We start from the raw sequence: 19,057 nt of genomic DNA, 5'->3' as shown, positions 1-19,057 counted from the left end.
TTCATGAGCACACGTGGTCCTGCCTCCCCTCCCAGGGCAGCAGCAGCGACGGGGGACCCGTGCCGTCCTGGGCGGCAGAGAGGTCCTTCCCGCGCGCAGTCTCTGAGCCAGGGCCCTCCCCCCAGCACCCTGCGCAAAAGCGGGGGCAGGCCGTGCGGGGCGCGCAGGGGCAGAGGGGTGGCTGTGCGAGGAGAGGAATTGGGGTGGGGAGCAGAGTGGAAGGAGGAGGTGGGCGAGGAAGGCCCAGGCTGGGGGCGGAGCCGTGGATGGGGCGCGCTGTGGCTGGACTGCAGGGGCGCGTGGGGGAGGGGGGTCTCCAGGGAGAGCCTGGGCGTGAAAGGGCCCGAGTCTCCCCAACCCCAGGCTCCTGCCTCTGCTGGACCCGAGCGGCCCTAGCCCGCTCGACCAGCCAATTTGCTTCTTGGTGGCGCCTCTCTCTCGGAGGACAACCTGGCCGCAGAAGGCAGCGGGGCTTTCGCCCCTCTGCTCTGAATACAAATGCGCCTTTCTCACGCCCCAGAGCACCCCACCCCCACCCCGCGGGCTCCCAGATTGAAGGACGGGCTCTGACGCTGGAACCTACAGCTGTCGGTGCCCCAACACCGTTTCTGTGGTTCTTGCAGAGACGTGGAGTACCAAGTATTTATTTTAGAGGGAAATGTAATAATGATCATAACGATAACTTTTTCCCCTCGTACAATAAAGAGAAAAAAAATTGAGGGACGAGGGCATTTGAAGACCAGAGAAGGGTCCAAGAAAGTCGGCCTGCCAAGGTCCACGTGTCCCGAGGCCCTCCTACCTCCAAGTCGTTAATTAGGCAAACTGCCGACCTGCAGCTTTGTGGCTTTGCTTTCCGGCTCAGCTAAGCGACTAGAACGGTCCTCCCAGACTGTAAACGTAGTATTGGTCAGCATCTGAGTCTTCAGACGAACCAGACTTTCTTGCAGAGTTACAGGGCTCCGGAGGCTGCAGAAAAATGACCTGGTTGTCAGCTCTAGCCCAAATGCCAAGGTTAGCTTTTGCGGCGGAATCAAAAATGAAATTGCCAGACACCATTCACGAACGAGTGGGAGTTGGGATTGTTCCTGCTTTTTATTCCAGTGCCTTTAACCTTCCTACTTCATCTATCCTGTCTCTGCCAGGAAGGCCCGGTCCATAAGAGGAAAAGAGGCAAGAAGCCCTGGAATCACTGACCACACGGCTCATGACTTCTCTGTGTCCCTTAACCATCCTGTGGCGATAAGATTCTTTCCCCTGTCTTCCCTCCCATTCCTGTAGTCTGCGCCCTGCTGGGTGTGATGATTTCTCTGCTTTCACTTTTACATCATAAACTTCTTCAACATGGGGCTCAGAAACATAAATATTTAGAAGTTGGTTACTGAAGGTATTGGACACTAAGCAAATACTTTCTAAAGTGAGAATATTGTTAATGGTGGTTGAAAATTTCATTCAATCCTTGCTTGTTGCTGATGCAAGAGGGTGCATTTTACATCTCCGTGCATGTTTTCCTCCCCCAAAACATAGCATCTTAAAAATTAAGATTTCGCCTTATCTAGTAAATAAAAAGTCATGACTTATGTTTTGGACAGCACTGTAGGCCCAGAGTTTCCCAGGCAAGTGCCTCCCATGAACTGTGGTGTGCGTGTGTACTTTTAGTTTGTTGTTGCTCAGTAAAACCAAGAGCAGGATGCAATGCCACTACTTTGTCAGGAATTGTTGACTTCACAGAGGCTGCTATGACATAGAGAATTCATTTCAGGGGAGGGGGTTAGGGAAGCACCTCAAAGAGAAAGGCCACTGTTCCCCAGAACAGCTGCAGACTCGGGCAGTGGAACTGCTTGGCCCGGGTACAGCTCCGTGCAGCACGAGAGATTTACTTATTTAACAAGAGTTAATGATTCTCCCAAGCAACTCCCAGGAAGCCAGCTCACAGTAAATATACTTTCAGGAAATCATCCACCCTTCCTAGAAGCATGTACCAACCTTACAGGGAAGGGAGGTCCCTGGCTGCCCATACTCTATAATTTTCTGTTGGACTGCCCAGCTTCAAATGCCCCCAAATAACTCACTCCACAGCCTGCCACCTCACTGCCGCGTCACACTTGAACTGCTTCATAGGAAAGTTACCAGGCCTTATGGCAGAAAAATCTAGAAAAATGTACTATTTCTGAAAGGCCAGTGGAACTGGAACCAAAGTGGGCCGTCTAACAGTCCCATTAGCTAAGTTTATCAGATTTGCTAGTCAGGGCCTGTAGATTAGCATTTTCTGGAGTGATATCTATATAGAACTGGTGGTTCTTGTGATGGTGTTAGGTGGTACTTGAATAACATTTTTTTTTAATGGTCAGGTTTTCTTTTTCCTAATCCACATACCTAGCATACCAAACCCATGGTATTGTAAATACAGGGTTGAGCAAAAGTAGGCTTACAGTTGTGAGTGTGTGAAACACAGTTTTTTCTTGTATTATTATTTATTAATCATTGTATCATTTTCCATGTGAAAAACTATAAAAACTACAAGCCTATTTTGCCACACCCTGTATAATTTCTTAGGATAAGGCTGAGTTGCTGTTAAGTCAATTTAGAGAAATCTTAATAAACAAAGGTGCTAGGATAGCAAAAGTACTTATAACATGGACATTAAATGAGGTGCAGTCAGTATGGTACTTGCAGAAACCAGTTTTTATTCTTTTAACTTGTTCTCTAGGAGTCTCTGCCAGAACTCTAAGACATTAAAAGAATCCCGTTTTAACATACTGTTAAAAATTACTGGGTTTTGAGAAAGTCTTATCAGGCAAGACAGAGCCATGGAAGGCCACGTCAGGGGGAGCGGGGACAGTGGATGTGGGGTGCCAGAAGAGCCACATGAATAAAGTGTGCCCAGGATGCTGGGCACCCAGGGTGGGTCCTCAGAAGGGAGGACAGTCTGAGAACTTAATGCCTTTTTTGCAAGAGGCAAAATCGGCAAGTCACGCATATCACTGATGAAACGTTGGACAGTATAAGAGAAAAATCCAATCCCTTTCACTGCTCGTTTCCAAAACAGCTGGAGAGTTATCAACAAGAAACGGTCCCGCCCTGACTGCTGTGGCTCAGTGGATTGAGCATCGGCCTGCGAACCAAGTGTTGCCGGTTCGATTCCCAGTCAGGGCACATGACTAGGTTGCATGTCAGGTCCCCAACTGGGAGCGCGTCAGAGGCAACCACACAGTGATGTTTCTCTCCCTCTTTCTCCTTTCCCCTCTCTCTAAAAATAAATAAATAATAAATAAACCTTAAAAAAAAAAAAAAGAAAGAAAGAAATGGTCCCAATGCTTTAAGGAAGACTGCTTCCCAGAACCGGCTGCGTGCCTCTGGGTCACTTGATTGAAAACGAGGGATGATCTTCACACCAACTCTAAACGTACACACGCCAACACCCTCTCTGCCACACCGACAGGTACACCCGTTGACACTGCCCTGCGGGTCCACTGTTGGGTGACAAGGACAATGATTCTTACAGGCCTCAGGAAGACTGTGCTTCGTCGGTTGTACTTCATCAGGTTTTCAAATGCTGGCTTCTTAGGTCTCACATCTAGCATGAAAAGACAGACAGCCAGTGCGGAAATGCTTGTGGCAAACGGGATCGACAATAGTATCAACGAATGACATTTACTGATATTCCTACACCATTTCTAATCAATAGTTCCAAACCTTCACATACACCCCCGCGACCCCTGCCGCCACCACCGCCACCTCTCACGTGTTTGCTCTTTTTCAGAGCTGCCTCTGTGGGACTTCTCCCTCCTTTTATTGCCGCCTCCTTCCACCCTCACTGTTCGGAGAGGGACAATGAGGTCACAAGGTGGTGACAGGAGGAAGGAGGCAGAAATGCAAAAGACCTGAAATGGCCTCAGTCTGGGAAAGGGATGGAAATAGCAGATGAAGATTGTCATTAAAGGCAGGACATGGACATGAAGTGACAGTCTGGGCTAGGACTTACACGACTTTCCATAATTTGGAGGGGCTGGAGAAAAATTGCCACCCAGAATTTGGTGTGCCTGTGAAGAAGAAAGATAAAAATAAATACCAACCACTTTCACAACAGAAATTATACAGAATTCCTTTTGCAGCATTGTCCTCCCCATTCAAAAGGCAGTTGGGTACTGCTGCCTAATGCCACTGACAGTAAAATGAAAAGACAAAATTGGGGAAATTATTTATAAAATAGGATAGGCAAGCGTACTATCCTAATATGCAAAGAGCTTATCCAAATCAATAAGAAAAGCTAAACACCCTACTAGGAAAGTGGGTAGAGGAAATGAATATCATCAATGCATCTTATTCATGAATTTCCTGCATGTGAGTTTTTTTGCAACCCCAAGTCAATACCCCCAGCACATCTGAGGTCTTTCAAGGACATGCACAGAGAGGCAAACAATCAGAGTCACCTGACATGCACCTTCTCGGTCAAGGTCAGACAAGAGGACACTTTCCCTTCTTGTTTCAACTCTCATACTGTAAACAAGTATCCTTTTTGCAACCTATTTAGTGCCCTGTTTTCTGCATTTTTCAGCTCTGGGTTAGTGATTCCATTTAAAATGCCCCCTCCCGCCCCGTGTGTTGCTGAGCGCTCTCTACTGTTCCTCAGTACCAGAAGACTGTGCTGTGCGTTACCGAGAAAACATGCGTTAGATCATCTTCACTTAGGCATGGATCAATAACATATATTAGATAAGGTGTCTTTGCACAGAGACACACATAATACAAAGTTGAGGAAAACGTTGTGAACAGAGGCTCATGGGAACCGGACCCTACATTGCCCCTAGGAGCCATGCGGTGCAGGCGGTTAAGCTCCCTACAAGTGGTCATTGAGAAACGTTGGACTTACCACTCTGTGCTTGACATCAAGGGACTTTTTAAAGGAACCGGTTAGATGAGGGAACAGTCCTGTGTGCCAACAAAAAGGAAAAACCAGGCTTGAACCAGTGTTAGAATAAAGTTTCTTATACTCCCGATTAGGCTGTATCAACACACTGTCCACAACAGTTACTTCCCTTTAGAATCTGATCAACAGAAGAGTGAGAGTCAGTCAGGCAAGATGGAACAGTGACTAAGAGTTCACTCAGACTAACCTCTGGAGCTTTTAGGTGGCGGGGTGAGGGAGGTAAAACATTTTTTGGTATGGGACACATTTCAGTTTTATTTTAAAATAAAAATGGCACTGGGAACAGCTGAGGAGACATTGAAATTGTGAGACTATAATAAAACAAATTATCAGAATGATTCAGTTTTCCGTACCCTTTGCCCTTCTTCAGGAGATTTTCTTCAAGTAAGTCCCTGATTAGGTCTCAATCTCTGATTAGTAAGATCTGAGCCGGGAACTTCACTAGTTTCTAAGTTTTTGTTTTTCTGTTTGTTTGTTTGTTTGTTTCCTCTCTCATTAGGTGGAACAGGACAGCTAGAGAGGGCTGGAGGTGGGTAATTCCTTTTTCCCACAGGAAAGACTGGGGGGTGGAGGCGAGTATTCCCTCCCCCTGCCCAGGTCAGTTATGCTATGATAATATCCCAGCAGGTTAAGTTCTGGCTGACCAGTGTCTCCTGAGGGCTGACCTTGTTAAGAACGTAGTGTCTGGAATATTTCAAAATGGTTCCTCTTCCCCTCCCTTTTCCTGAAACACAAAGAGCATTTTTCTCTGATATTTACTCTGGGATCCCAGTCAAGTTCCTGGAGGTAAATCTTAGTGTTGAAGGGACTCCCCTATGCCCGGGTCCCCCTGGAGTTTTTAGCTCCCAGGCTTGTCCATGGTGAGCCTCCAGCACTTCGTCAGTCACAGTTCAGAGGGTCCCACACGGGTGCTGGTAGCTGTGATTGTTTCCGCTGCTGAGTCTCTGCTCCAGTAAGCCATGATTCCCTGTCTTTGCACATCTGACTCTCCATTTTGGGGACAGTGGTTTGCCCTGTGTCCACCCCTCTCATGAGGACCCAAGAAGAGTTGTTGATTTTTCAGTCTGTGCTGCTTTGTACCCGTTGTTAGGATGGAGTGATGACTCCGAAGCTCCTTACATGCAGGACCAGAAGTTGGGGTAAAAATGTTTCTGCCTAGAATATTCTTCTATGAGGGAACAAAGACCATGCTGAAATTCTAGGGCTATAAATTTTTCTCAAGGTCTAAAGCAGCTCTGGTGTATATCGTAAGAATTTCATTGAGGTATATAACTTCCATACCATAAAATTCACCCATTTTAAGTGTACCATTCAATGATTTTGAGTAAATTTATCAAGTTAGGCAGCCATCACCATAATACTATAAACTAGTATTAGAGTATTTTCATTACCTCAATAAGCTCCCTCAGGCCCATTTATGGCTAATCTCCTTTACTCTCTCCAGCCCCAGAAAATGACAATCCCACTTTCTTTATAGATTTGCCTTTATTGGACATTTCATATAAATGGAATCATTATGTGGCCTTTCATGTCTGGCTTCTTTTACTTACCATGTTTTTTGAGGTCCATCCACAATGCAGCATTTTTAACATTTTGTTCCTTTTTATTGATGAGTGGTATTCCATTATATGAATAGACTCTATTTTGTTATCCACTCACCAGCTGATGGACATAAAGGTTATTTCCACTTTGGGCTATTATGGATAATGCCGCAGGAAATGTCCATGTGGTAAGTCTTTGCGTCGACATATGTTTTCATTTTTCTTGGACAAATACCTAGGTGTGGAATTGTTGGCTCCTATAGCAAATTTATGTCTCACTTTCAAAGGAAATGTCAACGTGTTTCCCAAAATGGCTGTACTATTCTACATCCCACGACCACTGAATGAAGGTTCCAGTTTCTCCATACACTCACCAGCGTGTGTTACTGTCTTTGTGATCATTGCCATTCTTCCAGATGTGAAGAGTTTCACTGGCATTTCCCTAAGGACTAATCGTGTTGAATCGCCACTGGCATTTCCCTAAGGACTAATCGTGTTGAATCGCTCAAAGTTTTAACGTGATTAAAATAAACAAAAACTGATCAAAGAAAAAGGGGGTCTTGTTGACATAATATGATTGGGTCTGGTCAATAGGAATGAGTCAAGGGAAAGGAATAGCATTTGTCAAATGGTCATTGTTATTTGTGCTACTTTACACCGATGCTTTTTAAAACAAGCTCTATCTTAAGCTAAAGTCAACTAAAGAGTTCAACAACTATTTAACTAAATTCAGGAAAGACCCACTTTTTCAAACCTATAGTAAAATCAGGTGGATAAGTTTATCTTGCTCAATTAGCTCTGATTATTCTGTTTGCCACGAATCCTTGGCCTTTCAAAGCTCCGTTAGAGCTTTATAAACACCACAGGCCTGCCAGAGCTTTAACTAGCTTTTTGTCACCCTTCCGTTCAAGAATTACATGAGATAATCATTAATTAGTAAATGAAGTAATTCTATAATACCGTATTAAACTTTTACAGAAGGTAATATTGAGGCATTTGGTAGATTATGGAGGGGAAAGAGGCATTAGAATTTTTGCATGAGGGATTTATACATTTATGTCCATCTTTTGACAAAACATCCATCTTTTTCTAACTGAGCTAGAAACATGTCTCACTTTCTTTAGTCTGTTTACGGGAAGGAAGGGACACCAACAGGTTCACATATGTTGAAGTATGGTCAGCTAATGATTTTTCTCCTTGCGAGCGCACAGTTGACAAAATAGAGCCCACGGTACAACTTGACCCTAGCAGTTTCAGCTGACCTTTTAATGAAGGACATTTAATGTTATCCTAGTCTGTGTCTCCACCTCCCTGCTTCCACTTCCTAGTCCTAAAACTGTAACCAACCTGGGAGAGTTTGAAAATAACAATGTTAGTAACGGCCCACATGTTCTAACTGTATGTAGAAGGTCCTTCAATGTTCTGCCAACACAATGGAATGAATGAATGCTGCAGGTGTTTGGTTTTTAAAAGCAAGTTATCGAGGAAGTAAGTGTGGATTGGTGAGCTTTGGCTCTCCCAAAATCAGAGAAGCTTAAGTTTGGAAGTATTCTTCCAGGTCTGCTAATCATTGAGTCTGCCTACTGCGTGCCTGTCCCAGTATAACTCTCAGCTATATTTGAGATTCAGTTTCCTTTTCATCGATTGCAGAGAATATGATCTCCTGCCTACCTATATCTGAGTTCCTCGAACATAAAACATAATGTGGGAAAGCGAAAACAAACCATACTTCGCCTTTTTGAGGGCTGTGGTCTTCAAGTCTTTGTACACAAAGAGGAGGATGTGGACCAAAGATTAACAACACTTACCCTAGCGCCCGTGGACACCAGAGGGATCCGAGGTATGCGCATTGTTGGCTTGCAGATGTGTCTTTAGGGATATTTTCTGAAGATAAGGGCCCAGGGCTTTCATCACATTTTTAAAAACTGCCTCAGAAATAGGAAGTGTCTTAGAGAGCTGCTAACCACAGGGATAGAGAATAGAGAAAACCTTTCCTGAGAGATTTTTAAGAATCAGGCATTTAAGATCTATATAATAGATTTTTTTAAGTTATTCTATCTATATCGAATTTCTTAAGTGTGATAATAGCATTATTGTCTCATAAGAAAACATTCTTACTTCTCAGAGGCACACGCTGCAGCATTTAAGGACATACTGTTACGATGTCTGTAATGCCCTCTCAACAGTTCAGTAAAGAAGTCTGTACAAGTATCACTAGAGAGAGGCAGGGTAACACTGAGCATTAACAGATGTGGCCAAATGCTCACCACTGATGCATGGAGGTGAGGAGGTGAATACTGATTGTACTAGTCCTTCAACTTCACTATGGATTAGAAACTCCTTTTTTTAAGTTGTGAATAAAAGAATGAGGCCTTCGTTCACCTGCTTTCATTTTGCAGTTACAGGTAAAGGAGGGGCGCTGTTATCCCATTTTGCGGATGGCCGACACGAGGCAGAAGAAAGGTTAGAAAAGCCGGCCTCTGCAGCACAATCGCGCTGGAGCCGCAGCCCCAGGCAGGCCCACAAGCAGCGTTTTGCCTCCCTTTCATCTTCTCCCCACCCCAGCCCACCCGGTAGGCAGACGCCTGGTTTGTTCACACAGGCCCACTCAAGCCACTGCAGTGCCCACGACAGTGCTCCCTGGTAAGGTCATGGTCAAAAGCCAACGCAGCCACCTCCCAGTGGATGTTACGCTTGGACAGTAAAGTGCACGCGGAAACAGATGGCATCTTGTGACCTTCTTAATAACAGGCTTGGTTGCCAGGGTTCCCTTGCGTCCAATCTCTGCAGGGAATTTGGAAACTGTTGCCTTAGACTCGAATATGTTCTGGCAAACACATTTAACCATTTATTAGACTGTTTCCTAACTCAAAATAGAGATTGCAAAAGAAAGCTCTCAACACTTAAAAGAGATGCTGGTGTTCCTGAGTCGGGGGCCATTCTGGAATTCTCCAGAGTGTGCTGGGGTGAGGACCTCAGTCCTAGCTAACTGCTTTTGACACTTTCTGCATTTACTGGTGGCCAGTGTGAGCTTTTTTCCTTTGCTGTAGTTTAAAAGAGATGTACGTACTTCCCACAGCGAGGCATACAAATTAGCCAGAAAACACACTAAAGCCAGCATTCAAGGTCCCTCTGCTGCGGTGGCCCACACCAGGAGTGAACATGAGAACCCTGTGGTGAGTGCAGCCTGTTCTAAGTCACCTTGCTCCCGTGGCAATCAAGTTCCACAGTGAGAGTCAGAGGGAGGAGGAGAAAGAGAGGAAGGAGGGTGAGGCCGGGAGGAAGAGAAGGATGGGGGAGGAAGAGGAGTGCACGGGAGAAGGAGGAGGAGAAGGGTTGAAGGTTACAACTCGGCAGAGCCAGGAAAATTGTGTTCCAGCCAAGAGAACATATGTGCAAAGGTCCTGGGGCAGGAAGTGGCTTGATACTTTCCACTTATTAAAAGAAGCTACTGTCACGGGAACAGAATGAGCAAAATGGAGGAAAGGCACAAAAAGAGGCTGGAAAGACAGGCAGGGTCACATTTATGAAAGACTTAAAAGGCCTCAGTAAGGAATGAGGATTTTATTGCAAGTGCAACAGGAAACACAAGTGACATCAAGTTGTTTATGCTTAAGGTTTTCCTGTGTGAAGACATAATTTATAGAGTAGTCTGATGAGTTCTTTTTGCTTTAAGAAATCTTCTGAGGTTTAGTGAATGCTTCACAGGGAAATAAAAGTGGGAATAAAGGAATACAAGAAAAGGGATGACAAAAATGCACACAAACACTCTCGAAGTAACATGACAAACCATGCTGATGCTGCCCTCCTAGAATATTATTTGGTTCTTGTCAATATTCTCCTAGACACTACCGTTCTTATGAAAGGGCATATACCATAAAAACAGTTCTAGGTGGCTGCTTCAGACACTCGGAATTTGTCGCCCGTGGTTAGGGACTCTCCCGAGGAGCTCGTCCACATATGGTCACATCTGGGTTTTGATGTGGTCATGCTATGGAGAGCCTCTTCTCTAGTACATATTGCGCCTCCTGGAACAGCGAGAATAAAAGAGGCCAGTGGAGCCTTTTGCAAGGGTAACCTGGGCTCATCTTCAAGGGGCGCAGGTATGGACACAGACAGAGTGCCAAGGACAAGAGAAGGGACAGGGATGGCCACAGCTCTGCCACAGTCTGGGCTCCACGCAGCTCTCCCCAGACTGCTTTTGCTGGAGAGAAGCTTTCAAAGTAAACAAAGCTTGCTAAAACCGACTTAGCAGAGCTAAGTGGGAAGTTGGATTGTTTATCTATTTCTGTTTGTTGTACTACAGTTTCATGACACTTGATTTTTACTTTCATTAGGTATTGCTTTGTTCTTTGACTATAAGGGATGAGCCTATGATGGGGCCATAGGAGGGGAATCCCACAACCAAATCAAACAATTGGAAAGAAATGGATAGTAATTAATGCAAGAGCAAAGCCACCTTTGCATAAGCAGAACAAATACAACAGCTCTCTGAAAGCAGTAGGGAGAAGGAATTTGAGAACTGTTTTACTCTGATAAACAGGAATCACACTTAAGCCCCACCCATCTGATTTGCACACCTATGTGAAATGCATACATTTCTACAAAGAGACAATCAACAGACCACTGTCTGTCCGGTAATGGTGAGCAAACGTTTACGGTTGGCTTGTATTGAAGATTTGATCCTTGGCTTCATGTTTTAACCCCTTTCATTAGGGGCTTCTAGCATAACAATTAAAGTTGATCATCCAAACATTAAACATGAAAATTGAGAAGAAGCCCACAAGTTATCGTTTGGCCAAATGACATAATTCTGCCTTGAGGGACTGTCACCTCTTAACTGATCAAGTACAGTTAAGTCCTCACTTAACTCTTGTGGGGATAGGTTCTGTGGCTTTAAGTAAAACAACATATAACAAGACTAGTTTTGCTGAAGGCGGATTCACATAAACCAGAGTTACGTTCCTACAGTAACTCATGGACGATCTAAGGAGACAACATTGACCGAAACAACCTTATTGGAGGACCTGCTGTAGCTATCAGTTAAATTACAATGACCATTTGAGGAGTGAAAACACAATATGGATAAAATCTATTAAGAAGTCATCATTATGAACATATCCACTTATGTCATTTCCTCCTTCCAATGCTTCACCATAAAAACAGGAGAGGAGAGGAAAACAAAGTCATACCTGTCATACGGTGGTTAAGGATGCCTTTGCTGCTCATGTTACTACCCTTGAAATAATCCCGCCCACCAGACTAGGAACTGCTTAGCTTTCGACTCCCCCAGGCCAGAGGTGATTCGTGGGCTACCCAGCATTCTGAAGGGCACAAACAGAATGTAAATGTAATAGGATTGTACTCTCTGCTCTGCAGATCAGATGCCCTGCCACCCGAGCTTACGCTGAACGATGCGATCAGGCTGTTTAATTCCTGTGCCCCAGCTCAGTCTTGTCTCCCAACTATGTGGGGTGTTTCGATTTTATGTTCATTACTGCGAAGGGGAGAAAGTAAGTCTTTCTTGATTTTAACAATTGCACAGATGGTCAGCTGTCCTTTCCTTTGGCCTCCCCAAGCCAGAGGACGGCATAAAGCCCATCTCGCACGAACTACTCTCGTAAAGTCCAGTTTTATTCAGAAAGCTAGCAGGCTCGTGATCGTCCAAGGCGGCTGTTAAAAACCTTTATCTCCATCATGGAAGAAAACCCTGTAGGGCTGCAGGACAGCTCTTTTCACCTCCCATGCCCTCCCAAAACACACACACACATCTTAAACCTTTAAATACTACAGCAAAAAGTATTACCAGGAAATTTCATAAAGCGCTAAATAATTCTAATTTGAGATGACATTAGCCTTATTAAACCTTCAAAGATTTAACCCCGAGAGATGGAAATTATAGGGGGGAAGCCTATTGCTTCTTCCTCAAAATCAGAGTGTGTGGCAGGATGGCCAGCGGTTCCTTCCCAGTGGGCGTGGCCCGTGCTAAGAAGTGGCTTCCCAGCAAGAACCCCATTTCTGAATGCTGGCATCTAGGCTGAGCCTTGTGACCACTTCTCCCATTGGAATATCAGCATAACAGATGGATATCATATCCACCTGCCAGATAAGACACACGAAGGACTCTGGGGTCCCAAGGGGTGGTGGAGCCCCAAGATGAAGGAAGGTCCGCTTGCAAACCCCCCACCTTGGCCTTTAAATGAAGAAAAAATGTCTTTGGCTGTGTTAACCAGCTGGAATTTGGAGGTTTATCTCTGAGAACAGTCAGCTTTACCTAATTTAACTAAAACAGAGTGGAGGTGGCTACAGATGAGTAAATGTCATTTACTAGCTGGTGGCTTGTAGCTTTGGTTTCTCTTAATTAATTCTTTGATGTGCCTGGTAAAGCTCACATTACATTATCAGAGCTCCAGGCCCTGGCAGAGTTACATATGGGAAAAATTGAACGGGGAGAATTTTGCCCTCAAATAACTGTCATTTTTAAGAGTGACGGACCCAGAATAGAATATGTCCATTTTCTTTCTAAAGATGCCTTGCCTGTCGTAGGCAAATGGAAACCATATGGACTTCGACCAAGAATCCAGAAGTTACAATGAGGGCAAACTTGCCGAAAGGGCGATGCTCTGAGCTGAAGGTGCTGCACTCACCTCTGACACCTGCAGTGTCTTGGGGACCAGCCCAGCAGAGTGTAGGGGTACCAGCGGAGCCATTTGGCACTGACAGCCTGAAGAAAGAGAACAGAAGAAATGAGCTATACATGTATGCGTTTATAAGTCACAACTTATGGACTTAGAGGGATTTTCACTCATCTTTTCATTTAATTTCTTAAACTCTGGCCTCCTCTCTTGCCCTTTCCACACTCCCAACCATAATCCTGCACTCCCACGAAATCAGCCCCCGTTGGACTTTCTCGTTGTCTTTAGTGACTTGTTTGTTCCCTGGTTTGTCATAAAAGGCGAACATGTTCAACTTTTGTACACGAAAAGCTGGAGCATTGAGTTCATCCTTGTTTTAGGAAGGTATATGAGTCTTTTCTCTGGGACGTTGCTTTCAAAATAAGTGCTATGAATGGAACAGAAAACATTACCGTAATTATGTGGATTTCCCAGTAAAACTGAGAACGTCAGAGCAGTGACGTGACTTGGAGACACACAGATGTGTGTCTCTCCTTCAGAACATCCATATCTCAGTTTCCCTGAACGCACCCCTGACACTCTTTAAGCAGGTCAGGGCTTGGTGGGGAGCCAGGTTACTTTGCACAAGATGGACAGACTCAACACCGGTGGCCATGGTTTTAGGGCCTCTGATTGGGGAAGGGAGGGTCTCCCAGTTCCAGGACCTGGAGCTGTGGGCGCGAGGTAGGGGTTTGATCATTTTGCCTTTCACACTTAGCTTTCTAATTCATCTGGAATTAATCTGCCTGGAATTGAAAATATTCCATTGAAGTTTGGTAGCAGGTGGCTATGCTGCTAAGCGAGATTTTTCAACCTCTTTACAGAGTGGCAGGCTCCACCGTTTCTTAATCCTAAGAATCATGTGGAACATTTGTTAAACAGATTCACTGGTGCCTCCCGATCAGAGTTTCTGAGGGGAGCAGCTTGAGAATCATGATTTTCAACAAAACGGATCATTCTCCTGAGCAAACCTCTGCAGGAGCCATTGTTTTCAAGGACCATCAGAGCGATGAGGGTGGTCAGGTTTCCATGCCACAGACCCTGCTGTTTTTACCCAAGTGTTCCCCGAAAACATGCCTCAGTGTGTTGCACATCTTTGGTCGATTTCTAGAGTTTTGAAAAAGTTAATTTTGACAGGTTTTCTCCCAGAGGTTTTCTGCTTTTATGGGGGAGCGAGTACATATATCCCCTCTATTCTGGCAATCCTGTCCTTCACAAATCGTTACTATAAAATGCACCATTTCAGCCATGGTAAAATGTACGATTTAGTAGCATTAAGCACATGCAGTGTTGTGCAACCATCACCACGACCCATTTAGCCTAGAAGATCTTACACAAAACAGCATCTTAAAGAAATATGTGATTGATGAATGAATAAATGAATAATTTCATAAATAAAGCATCAAGGCTTAAACACTTACACCTGTGCCATGCTTTTGCCTTAGGAATTCCAAAACGCAGCTCTTCCCTTACTTTAACCTTGGCAGACTACGGGAGAGGGAGCCGATATTCCACAGGGGCGTCTTCAGTCCCACACCACACTCAACTCCGCTCTCCCAATGCAGGAGCTTTCTTCTCGGATGTTTATGAATCTTACATATTGGCCCTTAATCTGATTCAGAACCAAATGACCAACTTGCCTCTGGCTTGCACAATCTGGGTATTCAAAGTCGTCGTCGTCGTCGTCGGCGGCGGCAGCCGTCCGTCTCGAGAGACGATGGCGTAGCTTCTTGAGAGTCTATCTGCACCGCCGAGAATGGCTGTGCAGTCCGACTCGGGAGTGACAATCCCTGCCGCACTTGTTACAGGTGAAGGCAGATGGCCGTTGTTGCTGCTGTTGACGCTGCTTCCGCCTCGATCTTTTCTGGGCCGCCTCCTCGTTGCGCGCAGCCTCTGCCCGTGACGTACCTTGCCTGACCGCGAGCCTCCAGGCTAGGCGGTCGTCTGCTTGAACTTCCCATGTGTTGAGATTGATGGAGCATCGTGTCATGTCCTTTTTGCAGATGTCTTTGAACCGCAGTTTTGGGCGCCCTGTCATCCTCTTGCCTTCTGCTAGCTCGCCGTAGAGGAGGTCTTTGGGGATACGGCCTGCATCCATTCTTTTGACATGGCCGAGCCACCTGAGGCGTCTCTCGCTAAGAACTGCATGCAAACTGCTCATATTGGCTCGCTTCAGCACTTCGGTGTTGGGGACCTTATCCTGCCAGGCGACATGCAGGACGCGTCGCAGGCACCTCATGTGGAAGCTGTTGAGTTTCCTTTCGTGCCTTGCGTAGGTGGTCCACGTCTCGCTGCCATAGAGGAGAGTGCTGAGTACGCAGGCTTGGTAGATGCGCAGTCTGGTTTTCTCAGTGAGGCTGGAATTGTTCCACGCTCGCCAGTTCAGTCTGGCCATAACTGTGGCTGCCCTGGCGATTCTCCGGTTGACCTCCAAGTCGACTGACAGAGAGCTCGAGATGGTGGACCCGAGGTAAGTGAAGTCGTTGACAACCTCCAGGGTGTACCCGTCGATGGTGATGCATGGGGGAGTCCCCGTGCCTTGAGCCATAACGTTCGTCTTCGTCAGGCTGATGGCTAGTCCGAACTCCTTGCATGCGTGGGAAAGGCAAGTGACTAGCTGCTGGAGTCCTTCTTCGGAGTGTGATGTCAAAGCTGCGTCGTCGGCGAAGAGCATCTCACGGATGAGCACCTCTTTGACTTTGGTCTTGGCTCGTAGACGGGCCAGGTTGTAGAGCTTGCCATCGGATCTGGTGTGAATGAAGACACCCTCGCTGCAGTCCTTAAAGGCGTATTGGAGGAGCATGGAGAAGAAGATTCCGAACAGCGTAGGCGCGAGGACGCAGCCCTGCTTTACTCCGCTGCTGACTGGGAAGGCCTCAGAGGTTGCGCCGTTGTAGGACACCGTGCTGTGCATGTTGTCGTGAAAGGACATGACCACAGCAAGCAGATGTGGTGGACAGCCAATCTTCCGTAGCAAGCTGAAGAGTCCGCTTCGACTGACCAGATCAAACACCTTCGTAAGGTCGATAAAGGCGAGGTAGAGTGGTTTATGCTGCTCGTGACACTTCTCCTGCAGCTGGCGTAGGGAGAAGATCATGTCCACTGTTGAACGGCCAGCTCTGAAGCCACACTGGGACTCTGGGTAGACGCGGGAAGCAAGGGTCTGCAGGCGGGCAAGAGCGACCCGGGCGAATACTTTGCCGACGACGCTGAGGAGAGAGATGCCCCGGTAGTTGTTGCAGTCGCTGCGGTCTCCTTTGTTCTTGTACATGGTGATAATGTTGGCGTCTCTCATATCCTGGGGGATGTAACCCTCCTTCCAGCAGCGACAGAGTAGATGGTGGAGCGGCTGTAGCAGGACTGGTTTCCCACTCTTTAGGATTTCTGGAGGGATTCCGTCGCTTCCTGGTGCTTTCCCGCAAGCGAGGCGGTCGATGGCTTTGCTGAGCTCTGCAGGGTATTCAAAGTATGTGGTGAATAAAAAGTATCCTGTTTTGTCTACTTGAATATTTTCCTGACTTGACACATTTTAAATGACCAGTCATTCCATACTTCACTCAGTAATTCCTGCTTGGACCATTTTGATTTTATAACAGCGTAAAAATGTCTCTTTATAGCCTTGAAGTTTTAATCCAACAGCTTTTGCTCCTAACTTAGGACATTTGTCCTTGGCTTGAAAATTAACCAAGGAGGAATAAACAGTGATAGAAGGAGATTTGACTTGGGGTGATAAACACACAATGCAACAGACAGATGATGTATTATAGAAATGTACACTCAAAACCTATATCATTTTATTAACCACTGTCATCCCAATAAATCCAATAAAAAATAAACATAAAAAAGTTGAAAAACAAAAGCAAATCTAGATTATCACTCATCCTTCCAAAATGACCTAAATCTGCCCTCCATCTTCACTGATAACTCTTGCTGCTTCTTAGCCTCTAATAGAATAAGCAGTGGTTGGGCAAAGAATGTACTTACATTTCTGAGGTTCAAAGAGAAAAAAAAGGTAGGCCTCACCAGCTTGTGCCCTTTTGTGGGCTGCACGGTCACGGGGTGCCTTGGTTCGACTGATTCACGTAATGATTATACTCTCAAAAGGAAACGAGTTCAAAGTTCTGTACATTTCCACCAGCTACCATATTTCTGCATTTTTCTAGTTATGAGCTATCTTTTTCTACTCTGATGAGTGGCTATGTTTAGATAGCAGCTTTTCAACTATTTTCAGGGTAGACCCCAGCTGTAGTTGAAGATCCCACTCTCTAGTCAAGAGATGCCTTGAACTTCACAGAACTGGCAAAGGAACTTCCCAAATTAAGTGACGTGTCAACACACTTGAGAGCTATTAAAGACGCAGAGACTGCAGTTTGTTGGAATAAACCAGACAAGGCATCCAATTGACAAGTACTTCTGAGACATCTTGGCTTTAAAGCGTTGTTTTGATGATTTGGAAAGCCCTGGAAGGCAATATAACTAATATTTATTAGGATATTATTTGAGTTAGTCTTCACATCTCAAGTTGGAACCAATAATCCAACTGACTTTCAAATAGATTTCCAGAATGTGGACAAGATATTTGACAATTAACATACAGGGGGACATACTTCATCAGGAGTCCTTGTCTTTTTCCACACCTCCATCGACGCTTTCTGCAGCTCTGTGATGATGCTGCGGATTAAACGCTGCTTCTCTCCTGCGCACACTCCCTCCTAGGCGGAATGGTTTCCTCGCCTGCTGCACAAGCTCAGAGAAAACCTGGTTCCCTGAGATCTCTCTCACAGCACCCTGTCCCCCGCCACAGACCCCCATAGCATCTCCTCCTTTGTGCTGATCGCTTGTTCCTGTGGTTATGGTTACCATATTAAACTGAAACTCAATTTTTTTGTGTAGGCCTAACCGAGGGCTTGCCTTCCAGTCGACACTCAGAAAATGTCTTTCGGGGTCTAACAGCGCCTTTTTGTCACTAGACATTATGGGGTGGAGCACAGAGGAAGATTCAGTCAACTTTCTTCCTGCTCTGGGGGCAGTTTTCAGCTAAGTGTGGAAAAACTAGACAAGAAACAAAGCGAAAGGCTCAGGAGCACCTCTCTGCCAAGCAGAGAACACAAAATATCTACAGTTGAATCAAGTACTCATATTTTTCTGTCTTCACCAGTACGCAGTTACAGTTTTACAAGCACTAAAGAGAAGCAATCATCATTCCAGCTGATAACTGACATTTAGCTCTTCTTCCCACTGACCTTTCCAACAGGAAAATATGCGGAGTTAAGTCTAGGAAGTCTCTCCGGGTTGACAATACCCTCTCCCTCTAATAGCATTCTTGTCTATTTATAGCCACACGTCCGGGTGCAAATAACAAAGAGGTCTTACTCGTGACACTCAGGCCAGTGCTGTCCCGGGTCAGAAGAGAACAGGCCGCCTGCGGGCTCATCCAGCTCCTTTTTCCGGTAACTGCCCGCGTACGTCGTGAGAGAAGCAGCTGACCATCTTGCTTCCTCCTGCCAGGACGCGCCGGCCTTGCGTCGGATCAGATCGAACTCCTGAGGAGTCAGGGGGCTAAAGGGCAGAAGGATTTGTGGGGTCAAGTAGAAGAGTGACATGGCTGTGGACGGCCTGCTCGGGTCACTTCTCAAGCCCCCTGCTCAAGGAAGAATTTATTTCCTTTTAGTAGCAATAAGTATTTGGGTTCGTGGGGAGTTGCCAAGCAACAGACGACAAAATTCCACAAATACTACCGCCCTCTTGCCCCCCAATTTTAACCAGCCAATTTGTAAGTTATGTAACTTCCTGGCCTTTGTTCTAAGCGATATACTGCTAGAAATGATGGCAAGGAAGCAGGTGGCAAGTGCTTTTAGAAATGAAAGGGTGAATCCTGATGATGGTGGTTTAAGAGTGGGAACAAGAGATGATAG

The 19,057-nt window shown here is 45.7% G+C and overlaps 1 protein-coding gene across 1 annotated transcript; it reads right to left on the bottom strand.

Annotated features, from left to right (window-relative positions):
- Window positions 1-805: 805 nt before the first annotated feature.
- On the bottom strand, window positions 806-18,745 carry CUNH4orf51 (chromosome unknown C4orf51 homolog). Its single transcript, XM_090288649.1, has 6 exons — window positions 18,516-18,745; window positions 13,116-13,192; window positions 4,871-4,929; window positions 3,983-4,040; window positions 3,501-3,574; window positions 806-966 (listed from the first exon to the last, which is right to left on the bottom strand). The coding sequence occupies exons 1-6, from the start codon at window positions 18,743-18,745 to the stop codon at window positions 871-873; spliced, it is 594 nt and encodes a 197-aa protein (XP_090144775.1). The 3' UTR covers window positions 806-870.
- Between the last annotated feature and the right edge of the window lie 312 nt (window positions 18,746-19,057).

This window comes from Furipterus horrens, unplaced genomic scaffold (genome assembly GCF_987537825.1).
Source record: "Furipterus horrens unplaced genomic scaffold, mFurHor1.1.pri manual_scaffold_10, whole genome shotgun sequence".
Taxonomy (NCBI): Eukaryota; Metazoa; Chordata; class Mammalia; order Chiroptera; family Furipteridae; genus Furipterus; species Furipterus horrens.
The sequence above is the reverse complement of the archived record's forward strand: the minus strand, read 5'-3'. Positions and strand labels throughout refer to the sequence as shown.